Source organism: Octopus bimaculoides, chromosome 5 (assembly GCF_046866305.1).
Source record: "Octopus bimaculoides isolate indiv1 chromosome 5, ASM4686630v1, whole genome shotgun sequence".
In the NCBI taxonomy this organism is placed as follows: domain Eukaryota; kingdom Metazoa; phylum Mollusca; class Cephalopoda; order Octopoda; family Octopodidae; genus Octopus; species Octopus bimaculoides.
This window is the reverse complement of record NC_142932.1, coordinates 73,180,502-73,200,222: the sequence shown is the minus strand read 5'-3', so window position 1 is coordinate 73,200,222 and position 19,721 is coordinate 73,180,502. Positions and strand designations below refer to the sequence as shown.

At 37.5% G+C, this 19,721-nt stretch overlaps 1 protein-coding gene across 2 annotated transcripts in view; it reads right to left on the bottom strand.

Annotated features, from left to right (window-relative positions):
* LOC106884300 (DNA polymerase epsilon catalytic subunit A) overlaps positions 1-19,721 on the bottom strand; it is a 126,685-nt gene that overhangs the window by 20,857 nt on the left and 86,107 nt on the right. For both annotated transcript variants that reach the window (XM_089352401.1, XM_089352402.1), the window contains exons 31-40: positions 17,574-17,680; positions 13,179-13,307; positions 12,722-12,891; positions 10,042-10,114; positions 8,546-8,809; positions 6,358-6,472; positions 5,575-5,723; positions 3,477-3,566; positions 1,300-1,384; positions 481-684 (exon numbers count right to left, since the gene is read on the bottom strand). In XM_089352401.1, the coding sequence (XP_089208527.1) occupies positions 481-684; positions 1,300-1,384; positions 3,477-3,566; positions 5,575-5,723; positions 6,358-6,472; positions 8,546-8,809; positions 10,042-10,114; positions 12,722-12,891; positions 13,179-13,307; positions 17,574-17,680 (1,386 nt within the window). The remainder of the gene's footprint in view (positions 1-480; positions 685-1,299; positions 1,385-3,476; positions 3,567-5,574; positions 5,724-6,357; positions 6,473-8,545; positions 8,810-10,041; positions 10,115-12,721; positions 12,892-13,178; positions 13,308-17,573; positions 17,681-19,721) is intronic.

The following is a 19,721-nucleotide window of genomic DNA, read 5'->3' as shown; positions in this document are numbered from 1 at the left end:
AAAACATTCATTTCATATATACTCTTTTCCTTTCTCTGCTAACAACTCCTCTGTACCTGTCACATATGAAGTCTACCATCTGTCAGAATGTTTGTGATCTCACTACACTTTGTGCTTCCATAGATTACAATGAGCACACTATATAGAATTCTTACCTACTCCTTTTCTACATGTCAAACATAGTTTTTCCTGATGGCAGCAGGGTACGGTTTTTTTTTTTCCTGGTGACTAAAACTGTCTTTGCTAAGTTTACTTTGAGGTCTCTTGGTACTAAGTTTAAAATTTCCTCTCTAAATCTCTGACCAACTTATCTATAGGAATTAAGTCATCCAGATTGCAAGCATTCCCACAGACAACTGGTTTTAAACACCTCTGTTGTGGCCTGAAGAACCATAATAGGACTGAAATGAGAGCAGAGCCCTGATGTGCACCAAACTGTACTCAAAACAATTCAAAATTGTTCAGAAGTAAAATACTCACAGAGTCCATCCACAAGAGATACTCCCAGCACTGCTCTACAGTAAATTCTATCAAATGGAACAGGTTACGTGATTTAATGCTGCTTGTGATGTAATTCATATAACTGAGGGCATTGTCAATAGACTGTTTCTTGGTGCAGAGCAAAATCATGTTGAAATTGGCAAATACTATCAAAGAACCAAGTCGCTGGAATTCAGCTATCAGCTGTGAATTGGAAGGAAATAGAGTTTATAATTAAATATAGAAGTATGAGAGATGATTAAATATATACGAATGAAATGGCATTGAGGACGGTTAAATATTAGAAAATATATATACAGCATGGTTGTTAAGTTATGCAAATTTGAAAGGACATTCTATAGAAGCATGCATGATGGCTGTGTGATTTAGAAATTTGCTTCCCAACTATGTGATTTTGGGTTCAGTCCAAATACATAGTACCTTGGGCAACTGTCTTCTACTATAGCTCTAGACTGACCAAAGCTTTGTGAGTGAATTAGGCAGAAGCTTGACATGTGTATGTGTGTATATGTATGTATATGTGAGTATGTGTGCTTTCTGTTTTGTCATCACACAATAGTTGTAAATGAGTATCCCCATCATACAAGGTGTTATTCATTTCCAATCTTCCATTAAAACATATCTGGCCAAGGGGAAATATTACCATTCTTGAAAACAAGTTAAAGTTGGCAACAGGAAGGGCTTCTTGCCTTGAAAATTTGCCTCAACAAATCTCATCTGATCCATGCAACCATGGAAATATTGATGTTAAAACGATGATGATAAAGATAATGAAGGAGGATTTCATGAGGTAATTACCTGAAGGAAAATTTTCCTCATCATTCCATTAAGTGTTCTTCGCAAGGCTGGATCATATAAAAGGGCTGTGGGAGATCGCAACCACCTGTGAGGAGAAGACAAAGATCTGAGATGTTTCCACAGTCAATGAAGTTCAATTTGAATACAACAAAGTCATCTTGTGAGGAATTAATAAATCTGCCAACACCCATAGTGCATCAGTCTGTTGTGACCCACAGATATGCTGTTTCCTTTTTCTGTCTTTTCTATTACTACTATAATGGCCTCTGCTCTTACCTCCACCTCGTGCCCTTACTGCTGAGTCCAACATCCACACTGGACCACACTAATCCCCATACCTAGAACATTGCTCTGGAATCTTCTCCCTTGCTCATGTCTGATGTATAACAGCTTAAATGAAACATTAATGAGCTGGCAGAAACGTTAGCACGCCGGGCGAAATGCTTAGAGGTATTTCATCTGCCTTTACGTTCTGAGTTCAAATTCCGCCAGGGTCGACTTTGCCTTTCATCCTTTCGGGGTCGATAAATTAAGTACAAGTTACACACTGGGGTCGATGTAATCGACTTAACCCCTTTGTCTGTCCTTGTTTGTCCCCTCTATGTTTAGCCCCTTGTGGGTAATAAAGAAATAAGAAACATTAATGATGTCAACTCAATGATCTTGGAGGACCTGCAAGTGTTGTGGGCACTGCCCTTCCTTCAGATCAACTCCTTTCAAACAAATTTATAACCATCCCATCTTTATCCTGTGTGTAAGGAACCCACAACAGATCCAAAATGTCAGATATGGTTATTTTACTTCCCTAAATAATTGTAATTACATCAAACCCAGTATGTGATTGGCACTTTATTTTATCAATCCCAAAATGATGACAGGTACAGTTAACCTCAGTGGGATTTGAACTCAGAATGCAAAGAGCCGGAAGAAATGCCACAAAGCATTTTTACTGATGTGCTAACAATTCTGCCAGAACAACAACTAGTATTTTGAGGAAATGCATAAATGTCTGAAATCTCATAGTTTTCTCATCACGCAAGAAGGAGTGGATATTCACAAAAGAAATGAGGCAGAGCCCATGACCTGTACATGTGAGATGGATATGGTTGAGATTGAGTTTCATATCTGTTGAGGTGGAGAGGGAATTAAAAGGTGTTGATTCTCCAGGAAGGACTGATTGGGTAAACTGTGAGAAATCTGGAAGATGAGGTATAACAAGGATGATGATGATGATAGAGAGAGAGGTGGGGTATCAAGTGCACCAGTGTGTAAAGAGGGAGACTGTAGTACATGTACATAGTTTACTAGATTAACCCTTATATTACCATATTTCTGTGAAAATATGCTGCCTTTGTTTCAGTTGATTTGAAAAATAATGAAGAATTTAGTAAAATGACTGCCACTATTAAGCTACTGCCTGCAACATAATTCAACATAGAAATTTGATGGACAGTTCTAATTTAGGTCACTTTAAAACAAAGTTTGTATCATAAAATCAATGGTGGATTCAGGTGGATTGGTATCTAAAGGGTTAAAGCAGCATAGGGCTGTTACAGTGGTATAACAGTAGAAGTGACAGCAGACACTGTACCCCTGTGACTTACCGATTGTAAAGTATTTCATTGTTACTAATCAGTTGAATGACATTTTTTTGTACATGATCCAGGATGTGTGTATATGTAGCAGCATAGCAGTGCTATACCAAGGATGTGATCAATACTTCAATATTGGTTTCAAATTTTGGCACAAGGCCAGCAATTTATGGAAAGGGGCTAAGTTGATGACATTGACCCCAATGATCAACTCATACTTATTTTATCGACCCCTAAAGGTTGAAAGGCAAAGTTAGAACATAAAGACATCTTTATCCTGTGTTCAGGGAACCCACAACAGATCCAAAATGTCAGATATGGTTATTTTACTTCCCTAATTAGAACATAAAGACAAGACGAAATGTTGCTAAGCATTTTGCCCAGTGTGCTTACAATTCTGCCAGCTTGCTGCCTTTGATCAGTTCTTCAATATTGGTCACAAGTCTGAACTCCTTGTGACATCAAGGCAGAATCACATTAAACTATGTCCAGAATTAATTAAGTATGACTTTTGTGTCATCAGCTGGAAACAATAACTTTAAAGAAACAAAAAAAAAAAAAACAACTGCATGTAGAAAGACCTACCGATAGAAGTGTACAATCTGGTTGTCAGCAAAAACATTTTTGTAAGCTGTCACATCTCTAACCCAACCTTGAATCATGGTTTTCAGGATTCTGAAAAAAAAAAAAAAATCACAAGACATTTGCATAAGGGACATGTTAGAAAAAGAGGAAAAGATACCCCACATTGTAATAAATTCCTCAAAAATATACAAAATTATATTACCATATTTGATGGCATATAAGATGCACTATTTTCCAACAAATATGTCTTGAAAAAACTCATTCTGGGTCCTATATGAAAAGTTGGGCTTACATTACATATAGAACCATTTTTTCTGAACATGTGCTGCTGAAATTGGGATGCACTTAATACATCAGTGCATCTTTTATGCCATCAAATGTGGTAGTCCCTGAGGACTTGCTTCATAACTAGTCTTAATCAGATCAGTGGCTAATAGGGGTACTACCATCAACTTAAGTAAAGTTGGGTGGGTGGGAATCACTCGCCTAAACATAATTACTGTTGCTAGGCATCATCTCCATTGTAATAACGATTTTTATTTCAGGCACAAAGCCACAAATTTTAAGAGAGGGATGTCATTGCTATCATCCTTTAACATCCATCTTCCATGCTGGCAAGCAGGGGAGCTGCACCAGGTTCCAGCCTGATGCAGCTCTCCAGCTTTGGATGTTTTGATTTAATCTCTAGTACTGGTGCCACAATAAAATACATCCAGTACACAAAGTAAAGTGGTTGATGAGAGAGAAAGAGAGAGAGTGAGAGAGATCATAAGGTCAAGGGGGTCCCTAAGTTTTTTTGATGTCAAGGACATGGCAACCAGTACACATATTTAGTTGTTCTTAGGAAGGGTCCTGGCTGTAGAAACGACAAAATGAAAATGGACAAGCGAGGTGTGGTCTTGGAACCACATTTAAGAGATACCAACTCTGCATAAGAGCTGGTTTTAGTCATGGTCAACTCATCAAACCAAGCCAATATGTAAAGCAGATAACACTGGTAATGAATCAGCCCAGAAACCCTAAAAGCAAAATAAATCTTGGTAGGGACAAATTAAAGATTTTTTTTCTAAGTACATTATTGAAAAGTTTTATGTAAGAAGAGAGGAGAATAGGTGATTTACTAAACCTGGGAGAAGTTTTGGAAGAGGGAGACCCATGAAGACATGGGACAAAGTATTGAAGGCCCATCTCAAAACGCTGTACCTAACGACGGGGATAACAGAGGACCAAGATATGTGGCACATTGCTGTACTAGGGAAGACCTGCTCACCACAAGAGAACTGAGATCCTAAAACCAGGGTGTCATGTAAAAAACAGTGGTGTGGGTGCTGGTGCTATGTAAAAAGCACCGATGATGGTGCCACATAAAAAGCACTCAGTCCACTCTGTGGAGTGGTTGGCGTTAGGAATGGCATTCAGCCATAGAAACCAAACGATAACAGACTATGGAACCTGATGCAGCCCCTGTCAAGCCATACCAGTATGGAAAACAGACATTAAATGTTCTTGATGATGATGATGATGATGGTGATGATGGTGATGGTGATGATGGTGATGGTGGTGATGATGATGATGATGATGGTGGTGATGGTGATGGTGGTGATGGTGATGATGATGAGGAGGAGGAGGAGGAGGAAGAGGAGGAGATCATTTGTATGCGTATTAAATTTTGGTTTCTTTTCTAATTAAGTACAAGCTCCTTTTAGAGAGGAGATGAATATAACTGGTTCATCAGACATCAGTATATTACTATTATTTACATGAAATGAACAGAATAGTCCACTCTGATTCAGGATCACAGAGAACAATTTTATCAGGAATACAAAGTTTCTGTCAAGCTTCCTTCCCAAAATGTGAATGCTTATCTTCAATATCTGAAAAGATTTTGAGGCCCCAGGAAATATCGTACTTTTACCTGCTTAAATATATAATCATAGAAATTTATGTGAGAAAGGAGTAGTTAGAGAGAGAGAGAGAGAGAGAGAGAGAGAGAGAGAGAGAGAGAGAGAGAGAGAGAGAGAGAGAGAGAGAGAGAGAGACTTGCGGACAGAGGAACAGTAAGAACATGCTCAATGATAGCTATTTCACAGTGTCTTACCTGAAAGTAACTGAGCACAGAGCTGTTTCATCATAACTGGTCAACATTGTGGCTGCACCTTGGCCTTGCATCATTTCCTCCAAAGAAGTCCGGGGCATGAGGTCAAAACTGACTGCACTTGCTCCCTCTACATCACTGACATGGGCAGACTGCAAATACACACAACAAAATAGAATTTTAATAATGGCACTCAGGTTACTTCTATTTCTTGAATTAAAACAGGAAACTATTTGGAAATGATACTGCTCAGAAACCAAGGCATGAAGACATAGTGTAGTAAAGTTTTAACTGGAAATGAATTTAAAATTTAGAAGTTAACTTGTCAAATTGACCCATTAATCCTACACATCCTGTACTATACAAACCTGCTCAGCACCACATCAGTCTATCAGTTCTATACCACCTGAAATCACAAATCCTTTGGAGATGATATCCAGTGTAAAGTATATATTTCTTCTAAACACAGTTTGATGTCTGATTTCAATCTGTTTGATTCTTTATCAAGTAACTTGAATAAAATATTATCCGAGGATGGTTGGACTGTGAACCTTTAACAAGTGTTGCTGATCCAAAATTACCTTTATAACTTGATGTGAAGCCTGTTGATTTTTTATTTCCAACATTGTTACTGGGCATCAGCTACATCAGTCTTTTCACTCAAGGAGAACCTACAGATATCATACAGCCTAGACCTCCTTTCCTGACAAACTTAATATAAATTGAAAATGCTAAATACAAATCTCGCAACAGATAGTAAGTGCTTATTGTTGATATTTTACAAACCTCAATAACTGTATTGACAGCCAAACTTGACATGTCCAACTCCAGACATACTGTAGAATATGCTCCTGGTTTGTTCACCTCCACTGTAGTTTTCTCTTCAAGTTCCATACACAACCTAGTTTGTTATTTATAGTAAAAGTAGAAAGTATGTCAAAAGTTTTAAACATAAAAATGCTTTGATCTTTTGCATGATAATTATTGAACAAGTGAATTTCGATGAATAACTTGCATAAAGTTGTATTCTAATGAATATTTATTGTACAAGTGTATTTTGGTGGCTATATAAATTATAAACAAATATTTTTGTGAATTTATCTTAATACTAGAAGGACTGAGTGTGTCAAATGACACATTTCAAAACCTTAATTGCACACAATTGAAAAACTATTGTAGATTTTGACATCATCGTGCTTGACTTTTCATAGTTTTATGATATCTATATATCCTATAAATTATAGGTTGTTTGCACCAACTGTAAAAAGAAAAATAAACCACATGCATCAATGGACACATTTGGCAACTTTTGAAATTTGCACCTGCTTCTGTTTATAAATACATGTGACAACATTTTAGATATTCAGTAATTGCAAAGCCTTTACAATTCCCAAAACAAAACTGCAATTTAGTCAGAACAATTCATCAGAAAAGAAGAGAATTACCAGAAGCAGTAAAACAGGTGAAATCAGTCCATGAAACTGGTTTTGAAATTTGGAGAAACCTACTGTCACACATCGTACCAGTGAAAGAAACTGAAGCCTGTTGTTTTGAGTGCCTTACATAAACATATAGAAGTTCCTTCTGAAAATAACCCCAAGAAGAAGCCTGACACCATACTTTTTTATATAAAAAATATGGTAGGCATAGATGTGCTTGACCAAAGCAAGCAGTAGATGATGACCAATGCACGTTTTTTATAATATATTCAATATTGTTCTTATAAACAGCTGCGTAATATAGACAAGTGCTTGCAACTCAGTCACTAGTCAATGGGAATATATTCAAAAAGTTGATAAAAAAACTTTGTGGTGATTCACCCCATGGTCGTCCATGTACTATCAAATGCCCTATCGAGGAAACATCTACCTCTAGAAATAAAGTCAGAAATACATGCGTGAAAACAAAATGCCAAAACAGAACCACAGAAATGTAAAATAACCTCTCTGTGGCAAATGTGCACTAAACATTGCGATGAATGTTTAGAATTTCAATAAATTTCTTTCAAAATATCGAACTACTGCCACTAATATCATCGTGAAGTCATAAAATTCAATACATTTAATAAAGGCTTTCTACTTCTTTTCTGTCTTTTCCTTTTAAATTGAAAAACATCTTTGCGTCAATTGACACATTCTGGTGCTTAAAGGTAGGTGAAAAGTTCGATCTTTCTAGTGTTAAAGCTGTGGCCTTGTAATGAATACTAATTTTAAAACTTGTGTGTCTTGATACTGCTTCTATGATGATGTTAGTTTAAAACTCATGTGATGTCAAGGCAAGAATACAAACACACATATATGACAAGCTTCTTTTAGTTTCCATCTACCAAATCCACTCACAATGCTGTGGTCAATCCAGAGCTGCAGTAGAAGACACTTGCCCTAGGCTGTGTGTAGTAGGACATGATTGAGAAACAATACCTGCATTATTGATACACTATTAAGATATAGTTATCAGTAATTACATTTTAATAATGTGTCATGACAAGCAATATTTCAATGGCATATATTGGCCAATATTTTAATGGTGTATCTTCATCAATAATTATGTTTCAATTGTGCATACTGACCGTTTATTTATTTGACTTAGAAAATTTTCAAAAGATTTCCTGATCTACTTGGTATTTTAAAATTTTATTTTAATGTCATTTGTTGTCAATAATTCTGTATCACATATCTTCATTGTATTTGGAATCACAGAAATGGTCCTACCTCATTGCAAGTGGAACCACTTTCAATAAAACTCATCTCCAATTTAGTGACATAGCTTACCAGAAAATTCTCAGTGAAATGAGTATCTTGGACACTAATTATATTTAATGAGATATTTAGATCAAGTTAATTTCATGGTGTATCTGAAAAATAATGCTCTAATGGAGTATGTTGACCAACAGATATTTTAAATCTTGAACAATAACTATATTTTAAAAGTGTGTCTTCTAAACTAAGAGGAAGAATATTGTCCGATTACTGACCGATGGTCATCAGCTTCTTTGCCACCCAGATCAGGTCGGTCAGACAAGGAACACCAGAGTAAGTGGTTGTGTTTCTGGAGATGTCGGGCAAAAAAGAGGTCACATCCAAACATTGTGATGTCACTGGGTATGTTACCCAAAGGAATGTGTAGATATCGGCACTGTTCCAGCATCACTTGCAAGATGAGTTTCACATTCATGTAATGTTGAAGCATTCTTCGACTGCCAACTCTCTGCCAATCCAGCACATTGTATAGAGTGTTACTGAAATAAAGATAAATTGTAAACAATTAAAACATCAACACAATGGGGGAAAGAGTGAAAGGCTAATAAAAGATAAAGTAATTGAAGAGAGTCTGAAAAGCAGCCATATGTTGGTTATTGGTGAGAAAATCGAATAGGGAACCAGTATGAGTGAGATAGCAATAAAGATGTGTAAAAAGTAAAGCAAGAGATGGGCAATGGTAAAAGACAATGGTGTATATCAATGAAAATGGAAGGATACAGGGAAAAAGTATTGAAACAAATACCTTATATCTTAGCTAGTTCTTTCTTTTTGAGTTCAAATCTCAACAAGGTTGACTTTAACTTTCATCCTTCTGGAGTTTGTATATAAAATGCCAACATAAAGCTATGGATTGTAATAATTATTATATCATTGGAAAAAATGCTTTCCAGTTCTTTATGTTCTGAATTTCTAGGCAAGTGTGGCGAATGTGTCTGTTATACTCATCAAAGAAACATGTCTTTTATTGAATGTTTCTGTGATGGCTCTCCATGTCTTCCCCACCAACAACAATTAGCACCACTACCGCCACCACACCATTTATTGTCTATCTTCCTTACTGGTATCAGTTGTATAGTTCAACAGGATCTGATAAGCCAGATAACTGCATCAAGCTCCAATGTCTGCTTTGCTGTGGTTTTTATAGCTGGATCATCATCCTTTAACATCCAATTTCCATGCTGGCATAGGTTGGATGGTTTGAGCTGGAAAGCTAGAGAGCTGCACCAGGTTCCAGTTGCTTGGTTTCTATGGCTGGATGCTCTTGCTAACACCAGCCACTTTACAGTGTGTGCTGGGTGCTTTTAACATGGCACCAGCAAAGGATTCTTGCAAGCCAATCATCTTCACCAAGGGATGCTGCCTTAACACTTCTGCCATGGAAGATGGGTCTTTTTCAGTACAGCAAGGTGCCAGGTATTTTGCTCTGTTGTCATCACGTCTGAAAGGTTCAACACTCTGAGTGTTCTACATAATCTTGACTTATCTAATTTGGTAGTATAAGTCAATTGAAGTTTAGTCTCAGATTATAAGGAACAATTAAAGAAAATGTGATTTGTTGTAGCAACACAACTACAACATCTTAACTCTCATCTAGTTTGGCAGTTTAAATCTATTGAAGTTTAGTCTCAGATAACATGAACAATGCCAGCGAGTATTGAACTGGAGATTGAAGTATGAAAGATAACTGTATGATGCACATCACACCTACCTGTCAGACATGTGAATAGGTACCATGGGGAAGTTGATCATCTCTGGCATAGCAGATGTCAGTTGAGAGAAACCTACAAGTGAAAAAAAAAACATTAAAAAATTGTTTAAACATTAGAGTTGTCTGTTTTATAAAGAGATCACAAAAACTATAGGAGAATAAACAAATAATAATAATCTTCACAGTTCTAATATCACTCCTTCATAGTCAGCCTATGGACTTTTCAGCCTACTCTCATATAACCCCCATATACCTGATGTAAGCAGGAAGGGAGGTTCACTGTTGGAGCACCTTTATTCTAGGGTGAACTTGACCAGGTCCACCCAGAGCCAAATAAACAGTAACATAGTGCATCTATAAAAACAGTTCATCATTTAAAGTGGAGTTATTCTGTGTTGCCCATAATGTAACTTGATGATCTGAACCTAAGCATATAATTATGTAAACAACCAGGAGTAACTTTTTGTAGGATTTCAGTGACTGTTCCCCTCAACCTTACCCAATTTCTACAGCTGCCACATCGTCATCATCATCATCATTTAACATCTGTTCATGCAGGCATGGGTTGGATGGTTTGATCAGAGCTAGCAAGCTGGGAAGCTGCAACAGACTCCAGTCTGGTTTGGTATTTCTACAGCTGGATGCCCTTCCTAATGCCAACCACTTACAGAGTGTGCTGGGTGCTTTTATGTGACACTGCACAGGTGCTTTTACATGGCACTGCCAGTTTCCATACTTATCCTCTCCCAACACTTTTTCATAATATTCACCCTCTCACCCATTCCCCATCTTTAACCATCACTCACTCTCCTATATTTTTACAACCTCTACTCACCAAACCTTCCTGTTCTCCTGTCCCTATTCACTTTTTTTCACCTTGTACCTTGAGAGTCCACCTTGACACCTCATCACCACCAGTTCTATTTCTTTCCCTTCTCTCACACTTTAATCCTTTAGCATTTAAACTGGCCATATCTGGTCAAAATATTATACTTATTTTATGTTCAAACAGGCCAGATCATGCCTCCCACAATGTCATTCTAAAATTAAACAATTATATTATCTCAAAGCTACAAAATAATGCATGATCAGTTCAAAGCAATGCAAATCAATAAGCATTACATCTGCCAGAGTAGTCTGAATGCTAAATGGTTCATCCATCATCCCAGTATAAATCATCTCACTCAATCAAAGGGGATCTTTGTTGTTTAAGCTGCATGGTGACTCACAAGTATTGGTGCCATAAAGAAAGTACCAGGGCATTCAGCCCCAGAAGCCATGACAAAACAGACATTGGATTATGATGCAGTCTTTGAATCCATCAAATCCTGTCAAACTGTCCAGCACATGCCAACATGGAAGATGGATATTAAATGAGTATGATGATGCTACTGCCTTTGATTCAATTAATTTTGAAAATAATGAAGAATTTAATAAAATAACTATCATTATTAAGCTGCTGTTTGGAACAAAAATTTGCATAAAATTCTGATGGAAGGTTTTAATTCATATCACTTTGAAAAATGAAGTTTATACTATAGAATCTGGGGCAGCATCAGGCAAGCTGGTATCAAAAGCGTTAATTTAAAATTTCCCTGAACAGAAATTGCAGCAACTCTACACTTCTCTCTCTCTCTCTACTGCTATTATCAATCAACTAACAGCCTGATATACAAAATAATTGTTTACTCAAACAACCTTGTAGCAACATGACTTCTACACAACCAGATCATAATTTCGTTATAATAGTCATAAAATTATGACTCATGAAGATTATATAACACTGCGTTATAGGGCAGCAACTGTTATTTCTTATTTGTTTACTCCTAGAAAGTATGAAAAGTGGCTGGTATTTCCTTCAAACTTTGTTTTTGTTACACTTATTCAAACCCCAAACATTGCCTCTCAACACATGGCTATGAAGCTCCCCGACTACTCCTGCTTATGATCAGAGATGCACATATTGTCAGCCACTAAGGGGCATACTCAAGTGAGTAAGGTCAAGCAACTGACAAGCAAATCTGTGGTATTGAGCAGAATATTTGCTACAACGATATTTCTGTTTTAGCAACTCAGTGCTGAATCTGTCTGAAATGTAATGGAAAATAGGTCAGTTTCAAAACATTGATGAGAATACTGACCAAAAGCAAAAAAAAAAAAAAAAAAAAAAAAAAAAAATTTTGTAACACAATGTAATTTGTGACTGATTAGGTGGTGTGGCTGTGTGGTCAAGAAGTTTGCTTCCCAACATGATTTCAGGCTTATTCCCACTGCATAGCCCCTTGGTAAAAAGGTTTGCTATTATAGTCCAGGCCAACCAAAGCCTTGGAATGGATCTGAAAGATGGAAACTCTATGTAAGCCCATTGTGTGTGTGTGAGAGAACATGAGTGTGTGTATGTTTGTATCTCCTTGTCTTGGCATGACATAATAGTTAGAAATGAGCGTCACTGTTATACAAACAGTGTCATTCATTTCCAATGTTCTACAAAAGCATGTCTGGTTATGGGAAAATATTTCCTTGCCTGGAAACAAGTGAGGGTTAGTAACAGGAGGGGCATCTGGCTATAGAAAAAATTTGCTTCAATAAACTCTGTCTGACCCATGAAAGCATTAGAAAAGTGGATATTACAACGATAATGATGATGATGATGAAAAGTCATAAAAACAATGAAACTCACTAAGACTGGACTGGATGGCAATAAAAGTGGGTCCCCGCTTCTCATCTTTGTAGGCCGAGAGAATCCTCTGCACATTCCTGTAGACACGGTTTATATCTTTATCCAATTTTACCTGAAAGTTTTGAGTTCCTGCAGGAGGAAGAGATGCCTCATCAACTCCTTTGGACACTCTGCATAAAATACAAAAATGATTAATGAGAAAACCTTGGGCAATAATACACAGGTAGAAGTAATGCACATACTAACATAGATATTAATAAATATTGCACAATAATGCAAGGACAGTTACAGTAACACGCATGGAATCACAGGTAACAACAATATATCCCAACAAACAGGCATTGAAGTACAGAGGCGAATAAGGAGGTAGTGGTTGTGAAAAGAAGAGAATGGGAGGAGATGAGAGAAAGAGGATTAGGCAAGGAGAATCAAAGAACCAAAGCAGAAAGCAACTTACTTGGAGTTTCTCTCAGCTGTGTACATGGCAGCAAGATTTGGCATTTGGTCACTCTGTACTGTATCAACCACAAATATAGAACCTTTCTTGGACATAGGAAACATTATAGCTATTATCATTTTGGATCCACTGGAATTGGTATAAGAAATACACAGCAATTAATATAAATAGAAACCCATGTCAAATTTATTTAAGCCTAGTACTTATTCAAAATTTTTACATTCTCTTGATTTCCTGTAATTCAAACTGCCTCATGGTCCCAGGAGACAAAAGGGGAAAAGCATTGCCCTGGAGGATGGCAAAGGAAATGTACTGGAACAGTCACTGACTAACAGGGCTGGCATTTTGTCAGATTCATAATCCTTACTGGGCTATTCAGATCTTTACTGCATCTCCAATATTCATTCTATTATATATATATGTATATGTACACACACACACACACACACACACACACATTACAACTGAGGATAGGGTTATACAATATTGCAGATATCAATAACAATGGTTTCTAATTTAGGATCAAGGTCAGCAATTTTAGGTGAAGAGGATTAGTTGATTACATCAGATTGGAACCTGGTGCAGCCATCTGGCTCGCCAGTCCTCAGTCAAATCGTCCAACCCATGCCAGCGTGGAAAGTGGATGTTAAACGATGATGATGATGAACCTCAGTATTTGACTGGTGCTTTATTTTATTCATCTCCAAAGGATGAAAGGCAAAGTTAACCTCAGTAAGATTTTAACTCAGAATGTTAAGAGCTAGAAGAAATGCTGCTAAGCATTTTGCCCAGAGTGACACCTTTTGAAAAAATGAAAGCCAAAACTGACCCCAGCAGGATTTGAATGTAATGAGGTGGAACATCTTTTCCAACACGCTAATAATTCTATTGTTCCATAATAATAATAATAATAATGGCTTCAAGGTTTGACACAAGGCCAGCAAGTTTGGGCAGGGGATAAGTTGATTACATTGACCCCAAGAGGATAAAAGGATAAGTCAACCTGAATGGAATTTGAACTCAGAATGTAAAGATGGACAAAATGCTGCTAAGCGGAAACTGATGACAGCCATCATATCGAACAGCATCTATTAGTACTTAGATGAGAATGACCTACTACCAGTGGAACAAGAGGGATGTAGATGTAAGAGTAGAGGAACGAAGGATCAATTACTAATTGAGAAGGCTATCCTGGCTGACTGCAAGAAGAGACAAATGTTTGGCGATAATATGGGTGGACTACAGGAAAGCATATGACATGGTCTCACACTTGTGGGTTATTGAATGCCTTAAACTGCTTAAGTTCTCTCACAATATCAATGGCAACATGGCGAACTGAACTCACAGCATGGGGAGATAAGCTGTGAGAGGTAAATATCAAAAGAGGAATCTTTCAAAGGGACAATCTGTTGCCTCTTCTATTTGTTGTCTGCATACTGCCACTAACCAGTGTTTTAAGAAAGATGCATGTGGGGTACATACTAGGCAGAGTGAAAGTAAACAACCTGTAGTTTATGTATGACCTAAAGCTATTTGCTAAGACTGAGAAAGAAATTGAGAATTTGATGGCAACTGTGCAGATGATTAGCAAAGATAATGGCATGGAATTTGAGATCAAGAAATGTGGTGTAATGAGTCTCAAGGGGGGGGGGGTCAGTAAAAGCCATGGGATCAAGCTGGAAAGTGGCAAAACTATAAAGGGAGAGGAAGGACATAAGTATCTGGGTATCACTGAAAGAGATAAGATGAATGAACACAAGATGAAAGAAATCTCCAGGAAAGAGTATTTGAGGAGAACTTGGCTTGTGCTCCTATCGAAGCTAAATGGCTGCCATAAAATTAGAGCAATTAACAAGTAGGCGGTTGCTTTGATGAGATATGTGGCAGGAATAGTATCTTGGAAGAAGAATGACTTACAAGACATAGACTGGAGAACACATAAATTATTGACAATGAATAATGAACTACACCCCAAGAATGATGTGTCAAGATTGTATGTAAAGAGGAAAGGAGGAGGACGGGGATTGGTGTGTTGTGAAGGTCATGTAAGCGAAGAGTAAAATAGCCTGGCTTGGTATGTCAAGGGAGGGAAAGAAGGAATAATTGAAGCAGTGAAAACGCAGGGAACTTTAAAAGTGAATAAAGCTGTAGATCCAACACGATTTAAGAAAGACCAGAGATAGTAGATGAAGAAAATTTGGCAGGACAAGAAAATGCAAAGTCAGTTGTTGAATAAAGATGAGATTGATTGGAATAGAACCTGGCAATGGCTGCAGAAAGGAGACTTAAAAGGCCCATTGAGGCATAAGTGTGCAGCACTCAAGAACAAGCTTCTCCAAATATCACATTAATAAAAGTACTGACTCCCACAGTGCAGGTTGTGCTCTGAGAAGAGAGAAAGTATAAGCCATATTGTTAGTGAGTGCTGGTAAGCTCGCATAACGCAAATACAAAAGAAGACATGACAATGTGGCCAGATATGTCCACTGGCTGTTGTGCGGTAAAACAAACCTCGAGAGAACCGAACAATGGTATGAACACAAGTCAGAGGGAGTAATGGAAAATGAACATTACAAAATACTCTGGGATTTTAACATACAGTCCGACCAAGTCATAGAGGCAAGACAGCCAGATATCATGATCATCCATAAAGACAAAAAAGAAACAAAGATAATAGATGTTGCAATGTCAGGCAATTCGAGGGTGAAATGTAAGGAAACAGAAAAAAGTGAGAAATACCAGCCACTGCGGGACAAGATAGGAAAGTTATGGGGCATGAAGAAAGTAATGGTGATACTGGTGGTAATTGGAGCATTAGGGGCAGTTTCCAAGAGCTTTGAAAAACATATTAAGAATATTGGAGCTGCTGTCAGGCTCGAAGTGATCCAGAAGATGGCATTGTTGGGTACAGCTTGCATTCTAAGGAGAGTATTGTCTCTTTGAGTCACGGAAAAAGGCAGTATTTGAAACGTTTGGTGATTTGTTATTGTCTGCTTTCAAGTAAAGAACAACCGCAAATAGAACAGCGAGAATCAAAACAATAATAATCCCTTCTACTGTAGGCACAAGGCTTGAAAATTTGGGGGAGGGGATAGCCAATTACATTGACCCCAATGCATAACTGGTACTTATTACATCGACCCCGAAAAAATGAAAGGCAAAGTTGACTTCAGCAGAATTTGAACTCAAAACTTAACGGCAGACGAAATACTGCTAAGCATATCGCCTGGCATGCTAACGATTCTGCCTGCTCACCGCCTTAATAATAATAATAATGATGGTTTCAAATTTTGATACAAGGCCAGCAATTTTGGAGGAAAGGGTAAGTTGTTTACATTGGCCTGGTACTTGACTGGTACTTATTTTATTGACCCTGAAAAGATGGAAGTGAAAGTCAACTTCAGATGAATTTGAACTCAGAATGTCAAAAATGGAAGAAATACCTATCAGTATTTTTGCCCAGTGTACTTATGATTCAGCCAGCTTGCTACTTTACAAATAATAATACTAATTTTTTCATAAATTAGGCAGAATGTCAGCAATTTCAAGGGTCAGGTTTAGTTGCATGGTTAAAAGTATTGATTGACTTACTTTTAAAACTAAATTAGTAAGGGAAGGAAAGGAAAAGTGTCAAGATCTTTGTAGGCATACCACTTCACTCTCAGATTGATGAGGTCAGTATAGATATTGCCCAGCCTAACGATCAAAATGTTAATAAAGAATAGGAACCAGATGTTGGATCTGAATGTGGGTACAAAACTACTTCACAAGTGTTGGCACCATTAAAAAAATGTACTCAGGACAGTCTGTAAACAGAAATGATGTAGGGTTGAGGGGTTTGTCTTGTTCAGGACATGACAACTTCTCTATTGTTGGTGCCTTGATAAAGTTCACCCAGGAAGTTAGATAAATATTTATTTATTTAGTTTTGGTGGTAATCATTCTAGCTCTCTATGTTCAGTCTTCAGGTCACACTGAGGTCAACTTTGCATTTTGTCCCCTAGGGGCCAATAAAGAACTAGTCTGAACTAGGATCAATTCCCTTCTGACTACCTCTTTCTGGGAAATTGGTTGTGATTAGAAATGGAGAAGGATAATACCTGTTAGATCTAAAATGTCCAAGACATGCCATATGTTACAACAGTGCCCATAACATTCCATCAAGGAGTTGAGGGCCAAAGACATGGCACATATGTATGTAGATGTGTATATATGTAGGTATATAGGTAAGTAGTTAATGACACAAGGTCCCACTATAACATGACAATATATAATCACTATTCATTATTAATACAAACTTATTTCCAAGTCTCATATGCAAATATGTTACCAACATCCAATTATATTCTTCTCATAAACACTTTGTAACAAAAGATTCTTAAAAAAATGTCTTACCAATTATGGCAGTAAAAATAGATGTGCTTCATTGAGCCAGGTTCCAAGTATGAATATTGTGCCAAAGTACGGAATTCCAGCATCTCCATATCAAATGTGTCAGTTTCCTGGAAGAGATTTGATAACAAAGAGAAGAGGAAAGATTAGATGGAGTAGTTAAACTTAATAATGATTTACCAAAGATGTAAAGATCGATAGAGCAGCATGGGATAGTTTTGTTATTATTTTTTTTTTCTCTTGCACAGATGTGGCTGTGTGGTTAAAAAGATTGCTTCCCAACCACATGGTTTCAGGTTCATTCCCACTAGGTGGCACCTTTGGCAAGTATCTTTTACTAAAGCTTTGTGAGTGGATTTGGTATACAGAAGCTAAAAGTATATATTGTGTGTGTTACTCTCTCCTTGTCTTGACATCATGTGATAGTCGTGAATGATTGTCACTATCATACAAGCAGTGTCAATCTTTTCCCCAAAATTGCAAAGACATTGTTTGGTCATAGGGAAATATTACCTTGCTTGTAAACAAGCGAGGGTTGATGACATGAAGGATTTCTAGCCATAGAAAATCAGTTTTTGCTTCAATGAATTCTGTCTGATCCATGCAAACATGAAGAAAAGGATGTTAAAATGATGATGATGATGATGATGATGATGATGAGTATGGAAGAAGGGGCAGGGCCCACAACTCTTGCAGGCCCTTCATGACCGGCAAGGATAATGCCATTAATGTTGTTTAAACTGAATGGAAAAAGAACCCAGAGAGCCGGAGTTCTATAGAGGGAGGTCTGGGAATAGTGGTTAGTGTGGAGCCAAAGGGCTCCTTATTACCCTTGTTGGACACTACCAGAGTAAGAAGAAATGGATGATAGTCTACAATTTGGATCTGTGATTTTTCAGTTACAAGACTGACATATTTTGATTACTGTATCACCATTATTACTATTCTGCTTCTTTTCACCTACTCACATTTTTCTGCACTATACATCATCTCCCACTCTCCCCAATATCTCCCAAACTCATATGTATCATTGATCAACCCCCAATCTATCATTCACTACATCCACCATACATCCAAATTCTAGTCATTACCTACTCAACTCTATCTTCCCTACTTACCATCATTCAACACTTATTTTTCACTGTACTCACTCATTTCCCATCTTCCATTCAACCACTTGCCACCAACACATCTGTTCACAATGCTGTAGATTCAGAAGTTAGAGCTGATTCAATACATCCAGTGAACATAGACATATATAGAAGAACAACACTATACAGGATATTGATAGACTGGCGATATAAATCTAGTCTGATATTCTGTTTTCTTCTATTTCAGGTTTTAACTGAAACAGTCAAAAGTTCAATTCCTCTCCACAAAGTAATAAAATCCCTCTAGAATCAAGAATTACTATGAAGTGTAGATTTAAATTAAACTGATTTGAGTGTGTTATTGGTATCTATTTTAGACTCTTCTTCCACACATACCATTGAAAAATGATCTGAGAAAGCAATTTTAATGAAATTTTAACTCATTACAAGGAAGAAAGAAAGTCATCATTTAACATCTGTCTTTCATGCTGGCATGGGTTTGAGGGTTCAACAGGATTCGATGAGCCAGAGGACTGTGTTGAACTCCAATGTCTGTTTTGGGATGATTTCTATGGCTGGATACCCTTCCTAATGCCAACCACTTTACACAGTCAGTGCTTTTTTCAAAGCATTAGCACTTGTAAAGTCACCAAGTAACTCACAAGACAAGACCCCTTGACCGAGTGGGATGCAGTCTTGAGGGAGATGGCTTTAAGTCAAGTGTTGAGAGACAACAGAATGACAGAAGGGCAGGAACAGATGTCTCGTTGAGGAGATACATGGCTACTCCCACAGGAAAGGGAGAAATGATGGTGGAAATGAGGTGTTACGGTTTACTCTCAAGGTACAAAAAGATGGATGACGAAAGAATAGGGACAGAGAGTCAAGGATGGCTGGGTAGGTACGTTTGTGAGAGTAAGAAAGGAGAGTGACAGATGGTAAGAGATTAGGATAGAAGTGAATGCAGAGAAAGGTGAATATGGATGGAGGTGTGGACAATGGTGAATCTCAGTTTTGTGGAGAGGGATGTAAGGAAAATAAGAGTGGGTCAAGAAGGAGG